The sequence below is a fragment of the Myxocyprinus asiaticus genome, chromosome 5, assembly GCF_019703515.2.
Source record: "Myxocyprinus asiaticus isolate MX2 ecotype Aquarium Trade chromosome 5, UBuf_Myxa_2, whole genome shotgun sequence".
NCBI classification, from domain to species: Eukaryota; Metazoa; Chordata; class Actinopteri; order Cypriniformes; family Catostomidae; genus Myxocyprinus; species Myxocyprinus asiaticus.
Genome location: NC_059348.1, coordinates 3,590,587 through 3,611,870, shown reverse-complemented (window position 1 = coordinate 3,611,870; position 21,284 = coordinate 3,590,587). Strand labels below are relative to the sequence as shown.

General features: G+C 43.4%; 1 protein-coding gene across 1 annotated transcript in view; it reads left to right on the top strand.

Moving 5' to 3' along the window:
- LOC127440911 (histamine H3 receptor) overlaps window positions 1-21,284 on the top strand; it is a 46,018-nt gene that overhangs the window by 10,092 nt on the left and 14,642 nt on the right. The window contains exon 2 of the mRNA XM_051698011.1: window positions 11,388-11,554. Within this exon, the coding sequence (XP_051553971.1) occupies window positions 11,388-11,554 (167 nt within the window). The remainder of the gene's footprint in view (window positions 1-11,387; window positions 11,555-21,284) is intronic.

Genomic DNA, 21,284 nt, shown 5'->3' with positions numbered 1-21,284 from the left:
TCTATATGGATTTTTCACAGATTTTGCACTGATATGACTATGCAAAGGTACTCAGAAGGCTGCTTTCGTAAACAAATATTTTTATCAAAGAATATTTGACATTATTATTATACATTGTCAATAAATTCTAGAAATGAACACTGAGAAAATAAAGAATAAATAAAAATACAATAAATAGCTAAATAAACATCAGTACTGTATGTTTAGTATAAGTCAATTGCTGACCATTTAAATAAAGAATAAATAAAAATACAATAAATAGCTAAATAAACATCAGTACTGTTTAGTATCAGTCAAATGCTGACCATAAAAATAAAGAATAAATACAAATAAAATAAATAGCTAAATAAACATCAGTACTGTTTAGTATCAGTCAGTTGCTGACCATTAAAATAAAGAATAAATACAAATAAAATAAATAGCTAAATAAACATCAGTATTACTGTTTAGTATCAGTCAAATGCTGACTATTTTAATACTGCCGAGTCAAGATAAACAGCGGCAGCCGTGTTACACCGTATTCTGCTATACAAGTTCAGGGGAAACTTTCAACAGTGGAAAACCAGACTTTTCAATATTACATCTTCATACTGTTCAGTTGAAAGGGGTACCAAACTGTGAATCCTAAACAAAACAGTTTGGTGAATATATGTTTACTCATTAGCTTCCACTCAGCTGACAACAATGAAAGTAGCTACGTGATTAGCTAGCTAGCTATAAATTCATTGTCATGGAGAGTAAAAGATGGATGTTGTTTATTTTACTTTTCAGCATTGTGTCTCTCCAACTAGGTAACAGCGTAGCATGAAATCAACACTCAGCAGACACAATCCACTACTGCACCATTGTCTGCTGAGCTGCAAAAAGATGCTCTGATGTTTACCTTTCAATCTGCTACATTACTGACTGCACTGACAAACTATAGCTGGCTAACAGCAAACAAACATGAGTGGCATGGTTGTCAGGGACAGGGTTAACGTTATATTAGTAATATTGAAAAGGGAAAATTATGGGGTCATTTTTATTAACTTTCCAGTATGTATTTCACATACTAGTTAGCAACTTACTGACACACAGCTCAACTCCACCCTGTCTGCAGAGCCACCGTCAGCTCAGAATCAGATCTGTAAACAGTGGAGTCAGAGCACACTCTGCTGGACAAACTACGTAATGACACCAATTCTAAAGCATTGTTTTCTGCATTATATGTTCTGAAAAAAAGTTTTCATATTGGCACATATCGGTAAAATATACGCCGATACCGATATATCGGTGAAAGGCTAATATCGGCCGACCGATATATCGGTCGGGCACTATTTGTGACAGAGGTGTTGGTTATTTGCAACTTTGTGGTTTTGCAGCAAATGCACTTCAGCCCATGCTTCAGGATGGTAGATAAAGTGTGGTACAAATTGTACATCTACATCATATCTAAAGACATTCTTATTAACGATTACAAAGTTGGATAGTAAAAAGTCCAATCCCAATTCATAATTGCCTAAATAACAATTCTTTTAAAATGAAAAATAACAAGCATGTTCCCATTGTCTTCTATCTTGAGTGACATTAATTTTTATGACCCTTTAAACACCTTTTTTACTCAGCAACTGACAAATAGCAAGGTTCCGTTTGCTTATATTTACTAATGTTTAATTAATGAATAGAATTAAAAATTAATGAATAGATTTTCATTAAAATATGAAATAGGTAATCCGAAAGTAATCAGATTAGATTACCTAAAATTGTAATCTAAAATATTATTTAACAAATTACAATTAGTTGTGTACAATTAGTTAGTACATCTCAGAAGTAATCCAGCCAGCACTGCATACAGTACACTGTCCTCACTAGATTTGACGATTTTTGATTGGCATTTTTACCTCTGCATTTATGTCAAAAATGCCTTTTAATGTGTCTCGGTGTTAGAAAAATGGTTTTCTAAACTCTGAAACTGTTAAGAACATGAATCACTGGGGCCTGGGTAGCTCAGCGAGTATTAACGCTGACTATCACACCTGGAGTCGTGAGTTCGAATCCAGGGCGTGCTGAGTGACTCCAGCCAGGTATCCTAAGCAACCAAATTGGCCCAGTTGCTAGGGAGGGTAGAGTCACATGGGGTAACCTCCTCGTGGTCGCTATAATGTGTGTTTCTCGCTCTCAGTGGGGCGCATGGTGAGTTGTGTGTGGATGCCGCAGAGAATAGCATGAAGCCTCCACACATGCTACGTCTCCGCGGTAACACGCTCTACAAGCCACGTGATAAGGTGCGTGGATTGACGGTCTCAGACGAGGAGGCAACTGAGATTCGTCCTCCACCACTCGGATTGAGGCGAGTCACTATGCCACCTTGAGGACCTAGAGCGCATTGGGAATTGGGCATTCCAAACTGGGGAGAAAAGGGGAGAAAAAAAAAAGAACATGAAACACTGTAATTGTAGGAAAAAAGGATTAAAAGAGAAAAAAGTCTCATTCGGCAACCCTCTACGCACACACTGGAGAAAGAATCGCCATTGGCTAGTAAATTTTTGTTTTTACTCGTCAGAATTTTGACGATATGTAAGCTTAATGCAACTGAATACTAAAAAAGATATTAAGCAAACCGAGAAGGGGGCATCTTCACATATATAAAGTATTCATATATATGACTCAACACGATATATTATTTTAGATTGTACATTTAATTTTATACTTCACTTGATAATTGTTATCACATTTTAACTTTTTTTAAAAGTACAAATTTCATATTCTAGCAAATTATATGATGTCATGAAATAGCATTTTAAGCTGTTGTCATTGTTTAAAATTTCTTACATATTTTTAACAAAATAATCACAAAACTGGATCCTAATATTGAAAATAGAATTACACATATAACAATTATTTATTAATTGTATTATAAAAAAATTATAATTTACGTGCTCCTACATCAAAACTACTATGAAAAAAAATAACATTTTTACAAAAACCTTGCATAGATGCGGCACAAGCCTATTGGTTAATATTAACAGTATTTTCTGAAGTTTAACTATTTCATAATTTATAATTGCCTTTAAATATTTATGTATTTACACATTTATTACACTTACTAAATGACTGTATTTTGTTACATGGTTGTTTATATACACTTGTATGATTTACATTGAGTTTACATCAATATGTATAACAAGCACTGAAATGGTACTGTCTCTTTAAGAGAACCGGCAGCTTGGCGAGCAAATGTTTATGGTTGAATGAGTGCAGCACACATTAACTAGAGTGAAGTTAAATGGTGGTTTTTCCCTCATCTGTACAATGTATGACTGTGTGGATCTCGTCTTTGGACACAAAATACACAGAACGTAACAGAAAACTTTTACTTGCATAATCTGTATTGACTTGCTTTTACAGATATTTACTTAACACGTTCTCAAATTCAAATCTGCAAGCTCTCGAGTTTTGCAACGCTTTTACCTTCTAACAGACATCCAACAGAAGTTAAACTGTTCTGTAGCCATGCTGAAAAATGGAAAATGTTGTGAAAACAGTCCGTGGGAAAGTTTAAGCAAAATCAGATTTGACATTGTTAAATGCATTGTAAAAGTAATTATGGCAAATCACAGCTCAACTAAAGCAATGGTGACATCGCAATCACGACACCTAAGGACCCACTGCAGCCAAATAAGGTACATTTCCGTCAGAGTGCACACTTACGAGACACAACACGCAGTAAAAGATGAGGTTGAATCCAGCTTCTTAATCACCAGCTTCTTATTCATTTAAAGGATCGCTGTGCTTAAGTTCTTCTTCACCATTACACAGCTCAATCACTGGTGAGTAAAATATGAATATTTTCTAGCCAGTGGCTAATAACAGACATATTTTAGTCGCATAGCATGAAATTCAGTAGCATATGTGAGTCATTTACTCACAATGTAGAGGGCTGTTGGACATGTTAAAAGAATAGTTCCCCCAAAAATTACTTTGAGAAAATTGCACCTCGTCTGTAATAAACCAGTCAGTCAGATGCATGGTTGGTTGCTAAGAAATATCTTGAAGGCTTGAGCATTAAAATCCTGCAACTGCATACAAAATGCATACTCACCACAATGATCTTTCTGGAGAACTTTTGCCTCCTATCTTATTCTACTCTTTCTTGGTGTTCAAACAACTTTCAATGTGTAGCACAAATGCTTGCAATTCACCATAATTACCACCAGAAGTCTAGAGAACAGACTGGGATATTGGTGAAAACCTATACTTTATCAATACAAGACTTTCTAGCCAGTGTTGCCAGTAGCTTTACTGCAGGTCTTCTTAACACTGTATAGACTGATTCATATTAGTAAAGTGGTTTGTTCAGACTGTTTAAGTAAATGAACATATTCAATAATTGATTTACTAATTTGAGTCTTGCTTGGTGTTTTTGGTCTTATTTTAATAGTGAAATATTTAGTTAAATGCTGCTTTCCATTTCAATCTATGTTTTTTTCAGTTGTTGATGTTGTTATTATTCTTTAACAATAACTTTGTTATTTAAAACACCCTTTGTTTCTTAGCCACGAAAAATAAGGGCTCTGATTAAATTCTAAATTATATCATTGGATAGTCATATTCATGCTGTTACATTTTCCTTTAGTTAAGTTTGAACAGATGTGCAAATAAGAGTGCTGTCAAAATACGCCTAAATGGTCTAGGACTCATCAGCAGAAACAATTTATCATTGTAAAGTAGAGTAAACTTTATCCCTGGGGAGGGAAATTGTAGTGTTACAGCAGCAGAAATGGTTAATGGCCCTTACAAAAAAATGAGAGTTCACCGCAAACTTGCCGCAAATACGCCACAGATCATTTTCACATGCAAATGAGCTTTGCTGCAATTTTTTTCTCCAAAAATTAGGAATTACAATATGGTTATTTATTATGTTAACCTGTTTTTAATGGTTTTCCAGTAGAAGAAGAAAATGTATATATTTTGCAATATATATCGTTATAGTCATATAAGATTTTGGTCATGTATCGCCCACCCCTACCGTGGTACAATGATCACACTCACACTCTTAAGAGAGCAGCTTGGAAAATGAAGTGCAAGTGGAAGAGTCCAAATTTAGAGATTTTTTGAGGTGCATTTCAGTCAAGCTCTGAAAGCTACTCAGTTTGCATATTTTAGCAAACTCATAGAAAATAACCACAACAATCCTAAGTATTTAATCAGTACAGTGACTAAATTATCAAGGAACAGATATTTCCCACAGGGCTGTGTTCTCAGCCCACTCCTGTATTCCCTGTACACACATGACTGTGTGGCAACACATAGCTCCAATGCCATCATTAAGTTTGCTGATGACATGACGGTGGTAGGTCTGATCACTGACAATGATGAAACAGCCTACAGAGAGGAGGTGCACACTCTGACACACTGGTGTCAGGAGCACAACCTCTCCCTCAATGTCAATAAGACAAAGGAGCTTGTGGTGGACTTCAGAAGAAAAGACAGAGAACAGTCCCATCACCATCAATGGAGCACCAGTGGAGAGAGTCAGCAGCTTCAAGTTCCTGGGTGTCCACACCACTGAGCAACTCAAATGGTCCATCCACACTGAAGTCGTTGTGAAGATGGCTCATCAGCGCCTCTTCTTCCTGAGACGGCTGAGGAAGTTTGGAATGAACCGCCACATCCTCACACGGTTCTACACCTGCACTGTAGAGAGCATCCTGACTGGCTGCATCTCCGCCTGGTACGGCAATAGCACGGCCCACAACCACAAAGCACTGCAAAGGGTGGTGCGAACTGCCAGACACATCATCGGAGGTGAGCTTCCCTCCCTCCAGGAAATATATACAAGGCGGTGTGTGAAAAAAGCTCAGAGGATCATCAGAGACTCCAGCCACCCGAGCCATGGGCTGTTCTCACTGCTACCATCAGGCAGGCGGTATCGCAGCATCAGGATCCGCACCAGCCGACTCCATGACAGCTTCTTCCCCCAAGCAATCAGACTTCTGAACTCTTGATCTCCCACGATCAAATACATCAGCACTGCACTTTATTACTCTTACTCTTATATCTCACACCGGACTGTCATAAATTATATTATTATTATGTTATATTCTCTCTTAACAACTGACTATCAACCGACAGCCTGAATGTCAATACAGTACAATACTGTACATTCTATATATACTATATATACTTTTTTTATATATTTGTATTTTTTATTTTTATTGAATAATCTGTATCTATATAGTGCGTATTGTATACTGTACAGTGTATGTTATTATTTGTATATTGTTGAGTGTAATTATGTGTATATCAGATGTTTAAATTGTGCTGTGTTAATCTGATGTTTTTGTAAATTGGTATATGTCTCATCACTGTCACGACTGCTATGTTGATCAGAACTGCACCCAAGAATTTCACACACCATTGCACTTGTGTAAGTGATTTGATTTGATTTGAATGAACCAGATATTCCCATCACAGCATAATAATGACTTTATGAATTTCTTTATTGATTAAAGGTGCTGTAAGCGATTTTTATCATGGAGAAGTATGCAAAAAATCTTCCTACTCCCTTATATTAATGAAATAAGTGTCCTGAGATATCTCACTGGTTTCTGTGACAGCTCTAAACAACTTTGTAAACAGCAAACAAAAATGTGTCAGCAGATTGCGACACTGACGCTTTTCACCTGTCCAGGGCTCCAGACTAAATAAATGACTTTAACTGAAACATTAAGGAGCCAAATGGCTGTTTTTAGTAGCCAAATCACAGATTTTCTAGATTTAGATTGCTGTTCAGATACAAGATAGAAAGCCAAAGAAAAGGAAGTCAGCTGATAACCCATTCATCGAAGGTTTAATAAAGAGTATATATAGCTGAGAAGATAAGTTTGCATTCCCTTTTGTCTCATAAATGTTCACACCCCTTTCATAATTTATAAGAGATAAAAGTTTTTATTTTATTTAGTACTGCTCTTCAGAATCTACATTACATATATTTACATAAAGTATAGTATGCATATTGTAGTGTGTTGACTTCTTGAGCATCAATGAATGTTAGCACCTTGTGTAATAGTTGTGGACAAGTCCCTCAATTGTCCTAAGTGTCAAAAGCTTGATTATATATACTGGCGGCCAGAGGTTTTAAATAATGTACAGATTTTGCTCTTATGGAAAGAAATTGGTACTTTTATTCACCAAAGTGGCATTCAACTGATCAAACTGAAAAATTCAGAACTTCTTAAACTACTTCAAAGAGTTCTCATCAAAAATATCCTCCATGTGCAGCAATGACAGCTTTGCAGATCCTTGGCATTCTAGCCATCAGTTTGTCCAGATACTGCAGGTGACATTTCACCCCACGCTTCCTGTAGCACTTGCCATAGATGTGGCTGTCTAGTCTGGACTTCTGACGCACTTTACAGTCTAGCTGATCCCACAAAAGCTCAATGGGGTTAAGATCCATAACACTCTTTTCCAATTATCTGTTGTCCAATGTCTGTGTTTCTTTGTCCACTTTAACCTTTTCTTTTTGTTTTTCTGTTTCAAAAGTGGCTTTTTCTTTGCAATTCTTCCCATAAGGCCACACCCCTGCAATATATATTGATATACACGATATGCAAACCTTGCTAATCGCTGTTTTTTACTCCGTATCGCTTTTTACGAAGCCAAACCAATTCCACACCATGGAGGACGCACATTTTTATTTTTCAAAATCTCATCTTCATCTACACGTTCACAGCCAGGGATTGAGGAACCAGCAGCCGTTTTGCCTTCCTCCTCAATTTCTCAATCAGAGTGTGTACCACGTAGTAAGTGGAACCTGAATGTAATGCTGTGCACATTTCTTGCCACACAGTGGCGATTTCGTGTAACCACAATAGAGAAGATAATACAAAATCTTTACCTGTTGTCAAGTATCTACAGGTTTATCGTGTCAACCGGTGTATTGCCCATACTTATACCATAGTTTAGCAATAATAGTCAGGTCTGCCTGAACCGAAAACACTTTTCATAACTCTGCTTTAAAATTAATGGCATCTACGCTAAAATTATTCCATTTGTTTTCTTGACTCTTCCTCTGGATACATATTCGGGGGTTACCAGAGCCTGCCAGACCCAGATCGACGTCGCTTTCCCAGCACTATGTGTTGCTGAGCGATGGCTACTAATTGCAGTCTGTGCCAACCAGTAAACAAGAGGGCGCTTAGATGATCACCGTCTGTATCATTTCAGTTTACTACGATGGACTTCACAAAGGATGAACTGCTGCCATCTCCAGCTGGACAACAAGGGATACTTCACTGACCACTGCCTGCATCATCTTGGTTTTAGGATAGACTATTCAGTGAATTAACTGCTATGAACCCAATCAAACAGCGAGTAACTCTTACTCTTACCCACTGCTTGCATTACTTCTATTAAAGCTAAACTATGAATGTTTTTTTTGTTTTTTTTTGTTAGAAATTATAAAAATTTCATTGAGTGTGTACACCAACAACCCGTCTTCCAAACCATGTTTTTGCCTTACCCCAATTCACTACTGTAAGTCTACAATAGAGATTTTTATTTAGAGCTGTGGTACGGATTTGGCGCGAAATCGCAGGCGAACATCATTTGTCCTTGCGTGTTTATGTCATGTCCGTAAGCTCAGAAAGAAAGTCCGGCTGTGGTGCGACTCGCGCGAGTGTCGGAGAAGCGGAAAGAGAGTGCAACAGCTGTTCAGCAGCGGTGTAAAATCACTCTCTTCATGGGTTTTTAACTGTTTGGTGGAGTTGTTTTCATGCTATAATGCATGGGTATGTTTTCTGGTAGGGTTTTAATCGAATGTGTACCGATCATGATGTGTTTATAAGTTAAAATTTTTTATGGTGAAATTTCTGTTACATGTTTACTAATATTCATGACTTCTGTGTATTTTATGACATTGCTGCAGTTTCGAGATTCCTAAAATGTGTGTCTCTAAGTATGTGTGTGCCTCTGTTTCTTAGGCTTTTTTTTTTTTGTTCTTCAGTCATAAATGCAAGTTGAAAGATTATTATTATTTATTTATTTATTTATTTTTTGCATGACGAAGACCTAATGGTCTAAATGTTGCAAGCAAGTGTAAGCCAATAAAGTATTTTTAGAGCAATAAATCAGTGTACAGACACTTGCCATTTTTTTTCCTTTAGACAGATCCCCATGAAGGTATGCTCATCTCAAGTTGTTCATAATTTACCGATTTCATAGCACAGTAATATACTGTATATTAATTTGTTTAGTGTGTAACCAACACTAACCTTAGTAACTTTACTTCTAAATAAATGATTCAATTTGTTTTATTGTAATTGTTTTATTGAATATTTCTGTGAATTATTTTCATGATCAATAAAGTATTTCATCATTATTAAATCCTCGTTTTGCATTTTTATATTACAGTGTTATTGTCTGCAGTGCATAGACCTACTATTGTAGTTTATGGTTCACTTGCATTCTTCACTTCACATTCTTGACACTGTAAATTGTCATAAAAATATAGTGTCTTCAATTTAATTCATATCAGCCATTTCACCTTTTAAATTGATATGTGTAGTACAATACAAACATTAATGTGTATTGTGTAGTGGATAAAACACTTCAATAATCATTAAAATATAATTGTGTTGTTTATCTTCCTCAAAGTAATATTGGTCTTAAATGTTTAAGCGAATAACATAATATCAACATGAAAATAGCTTGTCATGACTCCTCTCTGCAAGTAATCTCCGAGTCCTTAAACCATGAGATTCATCCGACACAAAAGCAGTACCAAATCACAACTGACGTAAAGTGTTCGTTTGCAAGTAACTTGCAGTTTTATGCGTCAATCGCTAGAGGGCCAAAAGTTACATAATGTAGCTTTAAAGTGGAATACATAGACAATAAATTAACACCAATTTAAGCCTTTACCAGTCAAACAGCAAATTTTAATGCATCTACATGTACTTATGCAGTCAATCTGGGATGGACTTCTATAGACACTTAATCATTAATCTTACGTTTCAATCAATATCCTTTAGTTTTAAACATTGCCTACCAAAAATATCTACTCAGTTTACTCAGTTAATGCATGACATGTATTACACATACGTAGCTAACTGATGTTAGCATTAGGTTCATGCTGTATAGCCATAGGGGGCTGGCTCCCCCAGCTAGGCCTGGTTTCTCTCAGGTTGTTGTTGTTGTTGTAGTTTTTTAAATAACTAATATCCTATTAAGTTTTTTGTTCCTTGCCACAGTCCCCTTTGGCTTGCTCACTGGGGGCCTAGAGAAAATCTATTTTAAACATGACCTTCAATGATGTGTTTCAATGCAACTGCTCAGTGGGCACATGCTAAATTGCTAATTTGGTACTAGAAAATCACTTGCCATTATATCAAACACAGTTGAAAGCAATTTGGTTTGTTAAATGAAGCTTAACATTGTCTTTGTGTTTATTTTTGAGTTGCCACAGTATGCAATAGACTGGTATGTCTTAAGGTCAATATTAGGTCAAAAATGGCAAAAAAGAAACAGCTTTCTCTAGAAACTCGTCAGTCAATCATTGTTTTGAGGAATGAAGGCTATACAATGCTTGAAATTGCCAAAAAACTGAAGATTTCATACAAAGGTGTGCACTACAGTCTTCAAAGACAAAGGACAACTGGCTCTAACAAGGACAGAAGAGATGTGGAAGGCCAGATGTACAACTAAACAAGAGGATAAGTACATCAGAGTCTCTAGTTTGAGAAATAGATGCTCACATGTCGTCAGCTGACAGCTTCATTGAATTCTACCTGCTCAACACCAGTTTCATGTACAACAGTAAAGAGAAGACTCAGGGGTGCAGGCCTTATGGGAAGAATTGCAAAGAAAAAGCCACTTTTGAAACAGAAAAACAAAAAGAAAAGGTTAGAGTGGGCAAAGAAACACAGACATTGGACAACAGATAATTGGAAAAGAGTGTTATGGATCTTAACCCCATTGAGCTTTTGTGGGATCAGCTAGACTGTAAGGTGTGTGAAAAGTGCCCAACAAGCCACATCTATAGCAAGTGCTACAGGAAGCGTGGGGTGAAATGTCACCTGAGTATCTGGACAAACTGACAGCTAGAATGCCAACGATCTGCAAAGCTGTCATTGCTGCATGTGAAGGATTTTTTGATGAGAATTCTCTGAAGTAGTTTAATTTTTTTTTTTTTTTTTTCAAATTGTAATAGTAATTTTTCACCTTATTAATGTCCTGACTATACATTGTGATCAGTTGAATGCCACTTTGGTGAAAAAAGTACCAATTTCTTTCCATAAGAGCAAAATCTGTACATTACTCCAAACCTTTGGCCGCCAGTGTATATAACAAAACAACTAGTGTGCTTAGACTGACTATACATTTCTGGTTGGTGTATTTCACAGGTGCCTTCTGCATACCCGTGTACATGCCCTACATCCTGACAGGGAAATGGATGCTGGGTAAAGGACTGTGCAAACTGTGGCTTGTAGTAGACTACTTGCTCTGCACTGCATCTGTCTTCAATATCGTACTTATCAGCTATGATCGCTTTCTCTCTGTTACAAAAGCGGTGAGTCTTTCATTTGATTGTATAATATTGACCAATCTATAGCAGTGTATTCTGTGGGATTCAGTCATTTTTTCTCATGACGCCCAGCAGCACAAACAAATGACAAACAACTGTAATGACACTTTTGTCATTTTGCCAGCTTGTAGCCATGCGATGGGCTTAAAGTGGTCATAGATGTGTGTTTCTGGGATGTGATCTGGTTGAAGACTGCTGAAGATGTGATTCATGACCTGGAGAATTTCTGTGTTCCCCAACTCTTTCCCCCAGGCCAGGATCCAGTCGCATAAAACAGTTTTGGACTAGTTTTACAAGTTATTTGTCTAAAGTTTTGGTCTTAACTTTTTTAGTCTGTTGCATCATTAGATCTGTCTAATTTAAGACCAAAACTTAAGACAGTAAACCCCTAGGAAAACTTTTGTTTTTATTCTGTTGCTATGGAAAATAACTCAGCTGATCTAGTGGGGGCTTCAGTTAAAGGGATAGTTGACCCCCAAATGAAAATTCAGTCATTTTTTACTCAGCCCTGTGTTGTTATAAACCCATTTGACTTTCTTTCTTTTTCTTAACCCAAAGGGAGAAATTGTGAAAAAAAGTTTTGTGCTCAGTGATGTCACACAATGGCAGTTAATGGTGACTACCTCTTCAAGCTTCAAAAGGATGCAAAAGTATAATTCAGACATCTAATAAATTATTCCATGAGACTCATGTTCATTTATGAAAACATACGATGGGCTCTGGTGAGAAACAAACCAAAATCTAATGTACTACTTAGTGAAAATGTTGACCAACTGTTACTCTCCTCTGCGCGTTCATGATGAGACTGCACGAGAGAAACAATTCACGCAGCCCCCTCTGGACATGGGCGTTCATGAGAAAATGAATTTTGTTAATTTAAAAACAGGTCCACCACAGCAATAGAAACAAAAAGAACACAACACAGCTGCACACAAACCAGAGAACTGAAATTACAAAATATGTCTGATAAGTTTGTAGTCGGAGAATAGATGCATTTCATTGCCCAGCTTTATTTGTTTGAAACAGAGTACTCAATCAAACTGAGAGAGATAGACAGAGGAGGCGGAAGGCAGCTACAGTCACACTGTGTCCTAACCTGGCACATGATAAAACTATGTGCTATGTGAACTGCAACTCTCGTGCAGTCTTATGAACGCACAGAGGAGAGCAACAGTTGGTCAACAGTTTCACTAAATAATATATTAGATTTCGGTTTGTTTCTCACCAAACCTCATCGTATGCTTTCATAACAATCATGAGTCTCATGGAATAATTTATTAGACTTCTGAATTATACTTTTGCATCCTTTTGAAACGTGAAGAGGTGGTTACCATAAACTGCCATTGTATGACATCACTGAGTATAAATATTTTGTCACAATTTCTCCCTTTGTGTTAAGAAAAAGAAAGAAAGTAATATGGGGTAATAACAATACAGGGGTGAGTAAACAATGACTGCATTTTCTTTTTTGGGTGAACTATACCTTTAAGGGTTAAAAGGGGCTTGAATTGAGACCTTGAAGAAAACTTTGACTTCTGTGATGGTAACAAAAGTTCTTGTGTTTTTATTATTTGGGTTAAAATCACTCAGCATTGTGTCGATGTAGTGACACTAGGGGTCACTCTTGGGAGCCCCAAACACCTCTGATCTTTGAAAAAAGGCCAATGGGAATTGGCGAGTGGAATTTGCATGCCACTCCCCCGGACATACGGGTATAAAAGGAGCTGGTATGCAACCACTCATTCAGATTTTCTCTTCGGAGCCGAGCGGTTCTATTCATTGAGCTGAATTCTCCGTGATTTTCATTCACCTCCTCTGCTGGATTCTTACGGCGCATTTCAGCTGCTTCTCCCCCTCTGCACCGGTGCAGTGTAGAGAACGCCCCTGGGCGCTTCGGCAGAAACAAACAAACAACAAAAAGAGTATATTCTAAAAGAGTATATTTTCTTCACTAAAAGAGCGGCACACACGGAACGTCTTTTTAAAGATGCCTTTTCGTTTGTGTGTTATTCCTGGTTGCGGTCATTATCTCTCGGCATCAGATGGCCACGATCGTTGTCGTACGTGTCTGGGCGCTGCCCACGCGGAGACATCGTTCGTGGATGGGTCTTGTCCTCATTGCGAGAACATGACCATGGCAACATTGCGGCCTTCGTAAGAAAGCAAGCCACCCCAGTGGCTCCCCGCCTCGGTCCTTCTACCTACGGGTATGAGTCCGTGGCGGTCAGCACTGGGGGCGATTTGGGGACCTCAATAGGAGCACCTCCACCAGGTATCCCCCCACGGACCTCCCATTCCTCAGCACACTCGCTTGCCCCGGTCGGGCTCCTGGATGAGACTGCCGGCTCGTCTCAGGGAGAGTTCAACCTCTTATTCGGGGCCCGGGAAGACGATGAGCTCTCGAACGCAACATTGGAGAGCGGGCTCTTTTAGTCAGACGCGGAGGCTTCGGCTGGGCTTCCTCCCTCAGGTACGGTCACCCAGTCGCAGGCCGACATGAAGCTGGGCGACATGCTTGCAGCCGCGAGTGTCGGGTTAGAGTGGAACCCTCCACTCTCCCCTGAACCCTTGTGGCTCAATGATTGGTTCATCGGCTCGGAGCTGGCAATATCATGGAGGGCACCTTTCACGACCCGATCCCGGTCTCTCAGCTCCCCCGCCCTCACTACCGTTGATGCTGGGGCGACCAGGGGCTATTCGGGGATCCCCCAAGTGAATAAGGCGCTCGCGGTGCACTTGTGCCTGCAGAGCGCCACCACCTGGCTTGGGCACCCAAAGCTCCCATCCAGGGCCTGTAGGTTCATGTTGTCTCTGACGGCTAAGGCCTACGGCGCCGCTAAACAAGCCGCCTCCGTCCTGCATGCCATGGCTCTCCTGCAGGTACACCAAGCCAAGGCACTGAAAGAACTTCACGAGGGTAGTTCTGACCCGAGATTGATGCAGGAACTGCGATTGGTGACCGACCTCACTCTCCAGGCGATGAAGGTCACGGCGCGGTCTCTCAGGCAGGCGATGTCCACCCTGGTGGTCCAGGAATGCCACCTTTGACTCAACCTGGTCGAGATGAGAGAGGCTGACAAGGCACGGTTCCTTGACGCCCCCATCTCCCAGGTTGGCCTGTTTGGCGACACCGTCGAGGACTTTGCCCAGCAGTTCTTGGTGGTGAAGCAGCAGACAGAGGCCATTCAACATATCCTGCCCCGGTGCGGCTCAAGACCCCACACCCCATCTGCTCGTCGCCAAGAGTGTCCTCCTGCAGCAACAGCACTGGCTCTGCCGCAGCCCGCCCCCACAGCCCGGTGTGGAGCCCACCGCAGGAAGCAGACAAGAGCCCGAGAAAGGCTTCGAAGTGCCCCTGAGATGGGCGACTAAGGGACGAGGAGACCCGCTTCTCTGGAGCTGGTGAACAGATCACTCCATCCCCGGTGGAGGGCCAGGAGGAGAATCTTTTGTTTCATTTTCATTTAATTTCACCGCATGCCCAAGAGGATGCAGTACCCAAAAGTTCAACAAAAGAGCGGTTTTCTTGTTCCCTGGGTCACATACTCGGTGCGCATGGCCGTCATTCAGCGACGTCTGCTTTACCTTGGTGAAGGGTGAGGACGCCGCTACCTTGCGCGTGGAAATCGCTACCCTTCTACGGAAGGGTGTGATAGAGCCTGTCCCTCTGGCCGAGATGAAGAAGGGGTTTTACAGCCCCTACTTCATCGTACCGAAGAAAGGCGGTGGGTTGCGGCCAATCTTGCATCTCCAAGTACTGAACCGGGCTTTGCACGTTCAAGATGCTGATGCAAAAACGCATTCTATCGAGCGTCCGTCATCAAGATTGGTTCGCGGCGGTAGACCTGAAGGACGCGTACTTAGGGTCAACTGGGAAAAAAACAAGCTCTCCCTGGTTCAGAGCACCTCTTTTCTTGGCATGGAGTTGGACTCAGTCTCGATGACGGTGCGCCTCACGAACGAGCGCGCACAGTCGTGCGGAACTGTCTGAAGGTGTTCAGGCGGAAGACAGGGGTTCCACTATGAGACCGCTTCAGCACTGGCTTCAGCACGACTTGATCATCAGGTTCCTGAGATGTGCTAGAAGGTTGAACTCCCCCAGACCGCACCTCATTCCCTCATGGGATCTCTCTATAGTCCTTCGGGGACTACGGGGAGCTCCCTTCGAGCTGTTGGAGTCAGCCGAGCTAAAGGCACTCTCTCTGAAGACTGCCGTCCTGACTGCGCTCACTTCCATCAAGAGGGTAGGGGACCCGCAGGCGTTCTCTGTCAGCAAAACATGCCTGGAGTTCAGTCCAGGCTACTCTCACGTGATCCTGAGACCCCGACTGGGCTATGTGCCCAAGGTTCCCATGACCCCATTTAGGGATCAGGTGGTGAACCTGAAAGCGCTGCCCCAGGAGGAGGCAGACCCAGCCTTGGCGTTGCTGCGTCTGGTGCATGCTTTACACATCTATTTGGATCGCATGTAGAGCTTTAGAAACTCCGAGCAGCTCTTTGTCTGCTTTGGCGGACAGCGGAAAGGAAGCGCTGGCATATCACGCTCAGCACGTGCCGCCCCCCACGGGGCTACGAGCCCATTCTACCAGGAGTGAGGCGGCCACCTGTGCCCTGACCAGTGGCGCCTCTCTAGCAGACATCTGCAGAGCAGCAGGCTGGGCAACACCCAACACCTTTGCGAGGTTCTACAATCTCCGGGTTGAGCCGGTTTTGTCCTGTGTTTCGTCAGGTATGAACAGGTAAGTTCCGGGACAGCTGGCCGGGTGTACCACTTGCGCATAGCACCTTTTTCTCCTTTGAGGTGAAGATGTGCGCTGTTGACTCCCAGTAGTGTTCACAAAGTGGTGATCCCTGGATGACTTTCCTCCTTAGCCCTGTGGCAGACGAGTTTGCTGAGAAACTCGCTGCTGGCCCAGTATATGTGCTAACTAAGCCCTGTACTGGGGTAGGTTCTCCACATGTGCTGGTTCCCCATAGATGGCCCCATGTGATGTATATCTGCTGCTAAATCGTTTCCCTGTTGGTAAACTGCATCTTCCTTGGGCAGAGGTGCCTCTGCCCCGGTCACCATGTTTGTAGAGTTCCTCCCCTCTCGGGTAGGACCTACCATGGGACTTCTCCACATTACATACTTCTGACAAGACTCGGTAAGACCATGTGACTGGGCGGGGTGTGGTCTCCGCGGTGTCTTCCCCTTGGGATTGACACCCCCCACCCCCCTCCCCCCCGACGTAGACACTTATGGCCCCAGTCGGTAAACAAATTCCACTCTTTTTGGGGAGAGGAAAAGAGGCCACGACTGGGCTAGCATGTCCCTATTTTTTGGGCAGTCGACTTGTTTCCGAAGGACCGTTCGATGCTCATAAGAGCATTGGGGGAGGTTACGTGACAGCCTAGGGCGCTGGCTATGAGGCACACAGCGGTCTGCCCGTCTCGCACCGCCAGTCCACGTAACACAGTTCGGCTTATTGTGGCATTTCGTATAGGGACCCCTAGTATCACTACATCAACACAATGTCGAGTGAGTGACAGATAGGGAACGTCCTGGTTACTTTCGTAACCTCCGTTCCCTGATGGAGGGAATAAGACATTGTGTCCCTCCTGCCACAATACTGAACTACCCACTGAAATGACCGGGACTTTGTCTCGGCTCCTCAGCACAAAACCTGAATGAGTGGTTGCATACCAGCTCCTTTTATACCCGTATGTCCGGGGGAGTGGCATGCAATTTCTAATCGCCAATTCCCATTGGCCTTTTTTCAAAGATCAGAGGTGTTTGGTGCTCCCAAGAGTGACCCCTAGTGTCACTACATAAACACAATGTCTTGTTCCCTCCATCAGGGAACAGAGGTTATGAAAGTAACCAGGACGTTTTGAGCACGTGTGTGTGTGTGGTTTCCATTAATTATTTTGGTATATTAATAATTAAGTTATCAATGGTCCAAATATAAATGATCCTGTTAATTCTACTGTACAAACTGGCAACTGAGCTTGCTAGAAGTTCACCACAAAAAAATACAATGACCGCATTTCAGTTGTTACGAGATGTAATTTTGGTACCACAACAAGAGTGGTCCTTCCTGGAACAATGGCTAATAAATATGTATAGACAGTGCACACTGTCACTCATACATACACTAAACACCATCAGGCCAACAAGTAAAATAATGCAATAAACATAAACTAAACAACATAATATGCAACATCATACACTCCGATGTACATAACTGATATCAAAAATAAGAAACATAAATATTATTAGGCCCGGCTCAACTTTATGGACAGGTAGGGCAGAGCCCCACTTAAATATCGATCTACATGAACAACATAGATTCTCACTATAAATTGCCAATAATGTTATTTGTTACCCTGTTAATGTGTTCAAAATGCCAACGTATGTATTTATAAGCAGTCGTAATGTAGCTGAATCCTCCGGTACACTGTGTTTGATATAGATATATGAGCATGTGGGGCAGAGAATCTGCTGACATCCTGAACTCCACAGTGCCCCTCGTTTGTTCTAATGGAAATCTGTGGTCAAATATGGTACTGCAATGGGCCCTCATTGAGACGCATTGGGGCAGAAATAAATCTGCCCATAACATAGTGCCAAAGCAAAGGAAACATCCTGGTTACTTTCGTAACCTCCATTCCCTGATGGAGGGAATGAGACGTTGTGTCGATGTAGTGACACTAGGGGTCAACCTTGGGAGTCTCAAACACCTCTAATCTTTGAGAAAAGGCCAGTGGGAATTGGCGAGTGGACCTCCATCAGGGAACGGAGGTTACGAAAGTAACCAGGACATTCCCCATCTGTCACTCACTCTACGTTGCGTCGATGTTGTGACACTAGGGGTCCCAATACAAAATGCCACAACTAGCTGAACTGTGTTACGTGGACTGGCAGTGCGAGACGGGCAAACCATTGCGCGCCTCATAGCCAGCGCATCTGGCCGCCACGTAACCTCCCCCAACACTCCTATGAGCGTCGTATGGTCCCCTGCACCTCGGGGACAAGTCAACTGCCCAAAATGGGGACAGGCCGCTCCAGCCGTGGCCTCTTCTCTTCTTTTTTCTCCCCAAAAAAAGAGTGGAAATCGTTCCAATCGAGACATAAGTGTCCGCTTCGGGGGGTGTCCTTTCCCAAGGGGAAGACACTGTGGAGATCACACCCTGCCCGAAGGGGAGACAATTGTGTGGAAATACATCATATGGTCTTACCAAGTCTTGTCGGCAGTGTCGCATGTGGAGAAGTCCCCGTGGTAGGTCCTACCCAGAGGGGATGGAACTTTACAAACACAGGGACCAGTGGCAGAGGGGCAGTCTGCCCAAGGAAGACGCAAGTTTACCAATGGGGGAACAGTCTCGTGGAAGATACATCACACGGGGTTACATACAGGCAACCAGTGCATGTGGAGCACCTACCCCAGTACAGGGCCTATTAGCACATGTACTGGGCCAGCATCAAATTTCTCTGCGAATTCGCCTGCCACAGGGCTAAGGAGGAAGGACATCCAGGGTCCACGACCTCGTGAACACGGCTGGGGGGTAAAAAGCACACGTCTCCCCCTCCAGGACGGGAAAGGCACAGTACGCAAGTGGTAAACCTGGCCGGTTGTCCCGCAAACATACCTGATCGTACCTGACAACACACAGGATGAAACCGGCTCAACCCGGAGATTGTAGAACCTCGCGAAGGTATTGGGTGTTGCCCAGCCTGCTGCGGTAGGCCACTTAGGTCTTCCACGTCCCGTCCAAGGGCCAGACATGGAGATTCCAGAGGTCTGGTCGTGGGTGCCAGATGGTGCCCTGTCCCTGAGAGAGGAGATCCCTCCTCAGGGGCATTCACCAGGGAGGGGCTGTCGCAAGGACTGTGAGGTCTGAGAACCAAGTCTGGGTGGGCCAGTAGGGTGCTACTAAGATGAGCTGCTCCTCGTCCTCCCTGACCTTGCACAGGTTCTGTGCAAGTAGGCTCACTGGGGGGAACGCATACTTGCACAGCCCCCGGGGTCAGCTGTGTGCCAGCGCATCTGTGCCAAGGGGAGCCTCGGTCAGGGTGTACCAGAGCGGGCAGTGGGAGGATTCCCGGGAAGCGAACAGGTCTACCTATGCTTGACCGAATCGACTTCAATTCAGCTGGACCACCTGGGGGTAGAGTCTTCACTCTCCCCTGAGTGTGACCTGCCTCGACAGTGTGTCTGCCAGGCGGGCGCCTGGCGAGCTGAATCGCATAGCCGAGACGGATGGTCCTGGTCAGCCATCGCGATGGGTTGGGGAGTACAAGCCACGCCTCCAAGCTCGCGGCGGGACGGAGCCAGAGGTGCCATGTTGAGGGGGCTCGACCCCCGAGCTCATGGCCGTGCTAAGTCTGGGGACATTGAAGCACTTACCTGGCTCTGAGTACCCACGATAGGACCGGTCAGCGACGGGGGAGGAGGGGAACTGACCTCGTAATCCGTCGCAACCGCCCGGGTGTGGGTGTGTTTGTGCCACAGCTGGGCGTACATGGGCGAAGAGCCTGCCTCCGCAGCACCGTGCCTGCCGTAAATGTGCAGTGTCCGGCGATTGTGATAACAACGTCTGTAAACACTGGGTGTGTGACCCAGGGAGTGAGGAAACTGCTCTTTTTCTGAAAATGTGGGTACCGCAGCCCCTCGGGCATGCGGTGAAATCAAAAGAAAAGGCAACAAAAGATTCTCCTCCCGGCCCTCCACCGGGGGATGGAGTAATCTGCTTACCACCTCCAGGCCTGTCTCCATGTCCCTGGGTCGCCTGTCTCAGGGGCGCTTAGAAGCCTTCCTCGGGTTCTTGGCGGCGGGCCGTGAGATGGGGGCATCTGCTTCTTGCGGGGGTCTCTATGTCGGGCTGCGGTGGAGCCGTTGCCGCAGGGGGACGCCCCTGGTGACGAGCAGACGGGGTGCGAGATCTTGATCCGCGCAGGGGCAGGATATGCTGGATGGCCTCCGTCTGCTTCTTAACCACCGAGAACTGCTGCGCAAAGTCTACGACAGTGTCACTGAATAGGCCAACCTGGTAGACGGGGGCGTCAAGGAACCGTACCTTGTCAGCCTCCCTCATCTCAACCAAGTTGAGCCATAGGTGGCACTCTTGGTCCACCAGGTTGGACATTGCCTGCCGAGAGTCCTTCCATGACCTTCATCACCCGGAGGCCAAGATCAGTCACCAAGCGCAGTGCTAACAGATGCTGCCTCATACCCGTAGGTAGAAGGACCGAGGTGGGGAGCCGCTGGGGTGGCTTTCCCTCTGACGAAGGAAAGACGTGACCGCAACGCTGCCATGGTCATGTTCTTGCAGTGAGGACATGACCCATCCATGAACACTGCCTCCACGTGGGCAGTGCCCAAATACGTGAGACAGCGATCATGGCCATCGGAAGCGGACCAGGAATTAAACACAGACGGAAAGGCATCTTCAAAAGACGCTCTCCATCAGTACCACTCTTTTAGTAGAAAATATACTCTTTTATTGCAAGAATATATACTCTTTTAGACTGTTGAAGTGCCCAGGGGCGTTCTCTGCACTCAACCGGTGCACGAGGGGGAGAAACTGTAATACGCCATAAATCCAACAGCTTTCTTAGAGGTGAATGGAACGGCAGAGGGATTCAGCTCGCTGAACACAACCGCTCGGCTCCGAAGAAAAAATCGGAATGAGTGATTGTGAGCCAGCTCCTTTTATACCCGTATGTCCGGGG